Source organism: Arachis hypogaea, chromosome 17 (assembly GCF_003086295.3).
Source record: "Arachis hypogaea cultivar Tifrunner chromosome 17, arahy.Tifrunner.gnm2.J5K5, whole genome shotgun sequence".
Taxonomy (NCBI): Eukaryota; Viridiplantae; Streptophyta; class Magnoliopsida; order Fabales; family Fabaceae; genus Arachis; species Arachis hypogaea.
In genome coordinates, this window is record NC_092052.1 from 94,904,951 (window position 1) to 94,908,858 (window position 3,908).

At 41.7% G+C, this 3,908-nt stretch overlaps 1 protein-coding gene across 1 annotated transcript; it reads right to left on the reverse strand.

The window, feature by feature from the left end:
• Positions 1 to 293: 293 nt before the first annotated feature.
• LOC112763532 (uncharacterized) lies at positions 294 to 764 on the reverse strand. Its single transcript, XM_025809181.1, has one exon. The coding sequence runs from the start codon at positions 762 to 764 to the stop codon at positions 294 to 296; it is 471 nt and encodes a 156-aa protein (XP_025664966.1).
• Between the last annotated feature and the right edge of the window lie 3,144 nt (positions 765 to 3,908).

Genomic DNA, 3,908 nt, shown 5'->3' on the forward strand with positions numbered 1-3,908 from the left:
CTCAGTTTCTAGTATGATCATGACGTACCAGAAATTGGGTCGTTACACAACACCTAAAAATGGAGTGTTTCTTTGGTACCAATAATTCAACCTGATCAATGCAAATCTTCATGAAAATCACAATTTAGCATAATAGAGTCTATCTAAGCAATCTCAAAAATTAAGCATTTACCAAATCAAGCAAGAGTTCAAGACTATATATACAAAAGAGAGAAAATGGTAGATCTCACCATGGTGGGGTGTCTCCCACCTAGCACTTTTGTTTAACGTCCTTAAGTTGGACGGCCACTAGCTCAATTCTCTTTGCCATTAGGTGCATCTTCCAAAAGGAACACCTCCATCTCTTCGTTGTTTTTCATCTTTTCACCATGATACAACTTTAGACGATGCCCATTGACCTTGAAAATGTCGGAGCTTGAAGGATAGCGCAAGTGATAGACACCGTATGGCTCCGCTTTTTCTACTGTATAAGGTCCTTCCCATCTTGAATTGTAGAGAAGGACTAATTCGCCGGCTTTAAATTCTCTTCCTCTTATGTTCTTATCATGCACGGCTTTCATCCTCTCCTTGTAAAGTCTAGAGTTCTCATAGGCTTCTAGCCTCAAACACTCTAATTCCACTAGTTGTAACTTTCTCTCGATTCCGGCCCCTCCCAAACTTGAATTGCACTCCTTGATGGCCCAATATGCTTTGTGCTCTATGTCCACCAGTAGGTGGCAAGCTTTGCCATAGACAAACCGAAAGGGGCTCATGCCAATTGGCATCTTGTAAGCCGTTCAGTAGGCCCATAGTGCATCGGTGAGCTTGGCACTCCAATGCTTTCGATGAGGCTTCACAATCCTTTCCAATATTCATTTAATCTCCCGATTGGAAACCTCGGCTTGGCCGTTTGTTTGTGGGTGATAGGCCGTGGCTACTTTATGCATGATACCACATTTCTTCATTAATCCTTCTATTCTCTTGTTGCAAAAATGTGATCCTTGGTCGCTCACAATTTCTCGTGGTGACCCGAATCGACAAATAATGTTATTTCTTACAAAATAAAGGACCACATTAGCATCGTCCGTCTGGGTGGGTATCGCTTCCACTCATTTGGACACATAATCAATGGCTAGTAGAATGTAGAGAAAGCCACTAGAATTTGGGAATGGCCTCATGAATTCGATACCCCACACATCAAAAATCTCACAAAATAGCATGGTTTGTTGGGGTATTTCATCCTTCTTGGAGATGTTACCAAATCTAAGACATTGAGAATAAGATTTACAAAAGAGAGAAGAGTCCTTGAAAAGGGTTGGCCACCAAAATCTACAATCTAGGATTTTCCTCGCCGTCCTTTGAGGTCCATAATGGCCTCCTCCTTCGTAGGAGTGGCAAGCTTCCATGATTGATTGAAATTCAGTTTGTGGAATGCACCTGCGAATTCCTTGATCTGCACCATATCTCCATAGGTATGGGTCATCCCATACATAATATTTGGATTCGCTTTTTAGCTTGTCCTTTTGATGTTTGGAGAGATTAGGAGGAAAGGTGCGAGACACCAAGTAATTGGCAATTGGCGCGTACCAAGGTATGACTTCCGAGATTGCTTGCAAGCCCTCAAAGGGGAAAGAGTCATTAATAGGAGTGGCATCGCCTTTGGTGTGCTCAAGGCGATTCAAGTGATCTGCCACTAGGTTTTGCGAACCACTCCTATCCTGAATTTCTAGGTCAAATTCTTGCAATAACAAAACCCATCTAATCAACCTTGGTTTGGATTCTTTTTTAGCCAACAAATATTTTAACGCCGCATTATCTGAGTACACTACCACCTTGGAACCAAGTAGATACGCTCGGAATTTATCCAAAGTGAAGACAATAGCCAACAACTCTTTCTCGGTGGTAGTGTAATTGGATTGGGCTCCATCCAAAGTTTTCGATTTAGTACATCTTTCCAACACTTTTGCATGGTTATCCAAGCATTGATCAAAAGAGTCCCCATAGACGGTGAAGTCATCCATGAATACCTCCATACATTGCTCTAGAAGATCAGCAAATATGCTTATCATGCACCTTTGGAAAGTTGCCGGTGCATTGCATAAGCCGAACGGCATACGCTTGTAGGTATAAGTTCCAATGGGGCACGTAAATGTTGTTTTTTCTTGATCCTCTAAAGCAATGTGGATTTGAAAATACCCCGAATAGCCATCTAGAAAACAATAATAAGGTTTACCGGATAGCCAATCAAGCATTTGATCGATAAACGGTAGCAAAAAGTGATCCTTCCTAGTGGCCGTGTTCAAACACCGGTAGTCAATACATACCTGCCATGAGTTTTTCACCCTTGTAGCTATAAGCTCCCCGCTCTCATTCTTGATTGTGGTCACCCCGGACTTCTTTCGCAAAACTTGGACGGGACTTACCCATTCACTATCCGAAATGGGGTAAATGATGTCCGCCTCTAATAACCGGGTTACCTCCTTCTTTACAACCTCTAGAATGGTAGGATTCAAACGTCTTTGAGGTTGCCGAATGGGTCTAGCTCCTTCTTCCAAGAAGATTCAGTGCTCACACACTTGGCAGCTTATGCCCACTAAATCTGCCAAGCTCCATCCTATAGCTCTTTTGTTCTTCCTCTAAACATTAAGCAACTTCTCTTCTTGTGGAGGAGTGAGTTCCCTTGCAACAATTACTGGGAACTTGTGAGCTTCATCAAGATAGGCATATTTTAGATGGGGCGGTAGTGGCTTCAACTCTACATATTGTTCTTGACTTGGCATTTGAACTTCCGGTAGATCTGGAGGGGGTATGGTGTTCTCTTCACATTCGTGGGGGCTCCACACACTTGATTCTTCAATCTTTTCATCAATATTTGAATAATGCATTTCGGCCACAACATTGTCAATTAAGTCACACCGGAATATGGAATGATTCTCCGGCGGGTGTCTCATGGCTTCATCAAGACTAAAGCTAACAACTCTTCCGTGAAAAAGGTCCATGAGAGAAAGCCTAGCCCTATCTTAACCTTATGATCCTAGTCAGCTCCCAGAATAGACATCCTATTTGAATCTAGAGGTCCTCAAGAATGGCCTCTGATGAGCGGATAATTTATACCTTTTTTATTAGTATGTTTTAATTTATACCCTTTTTATTAGTTTTTATTCAAAAATCACATTTCTGGACTTTACTATGAGTTTGTGTGTTTTTTAGTGATTTCAGGTATTTTCTGGCTGAAATTGAGGGACCTGAGCAAAAATCTGATTCAGAGGCTGAAAAAGGACTGCAGATGCAGTTAGATTCTGACCTCCCTACACTGGAAGTGGATTTTCTAGAGCTACAGAAACCCAATTGGCGTGCTCTCAATTGCATTGGAAAGTAGACATCCTGGGCTTTCCAGAAATATATAATGGTCCATACTTTGCCCGAGATTTGATGGCCCAAACTGGCATCCAAAGACAGCCTAAAACATCTTGGCGTAAAATGCCCAAACTGGCACCAAAATTGGAGTTAAACGCCCAAACTGGCACCAACGCTGGCATTTAACTCCAGGAAAAGCCTAAGCACGAAAAAGCTTCAATGCTCAGCCCAAGCACACACCATGTGGGCCCCGAAAGTGGATTTTTACACTATCTGCACTTTGTTACTCATTTTCTGTAACCCTAGGCTACTAGTTTAGTATAAAAACTACTTCTAGAGACTTATTTTACATATTTTGATCTTTTGATCTTTTATATTTGGAACTTATATGACATGTTTGGAGGCTGGCCTCACGGCCATGCGTAGACCTTTCACTTATGTATTTTCTACGGTGGAGTTTCTACACCTCATAGATTAAGGTGTGGAGCTCTGATGTTCTTCATGACTTAATGCAATTACTACTGTTTTTCTATTCAATTCACGCCTACTTCTTCTCCAAGATATACTTGATG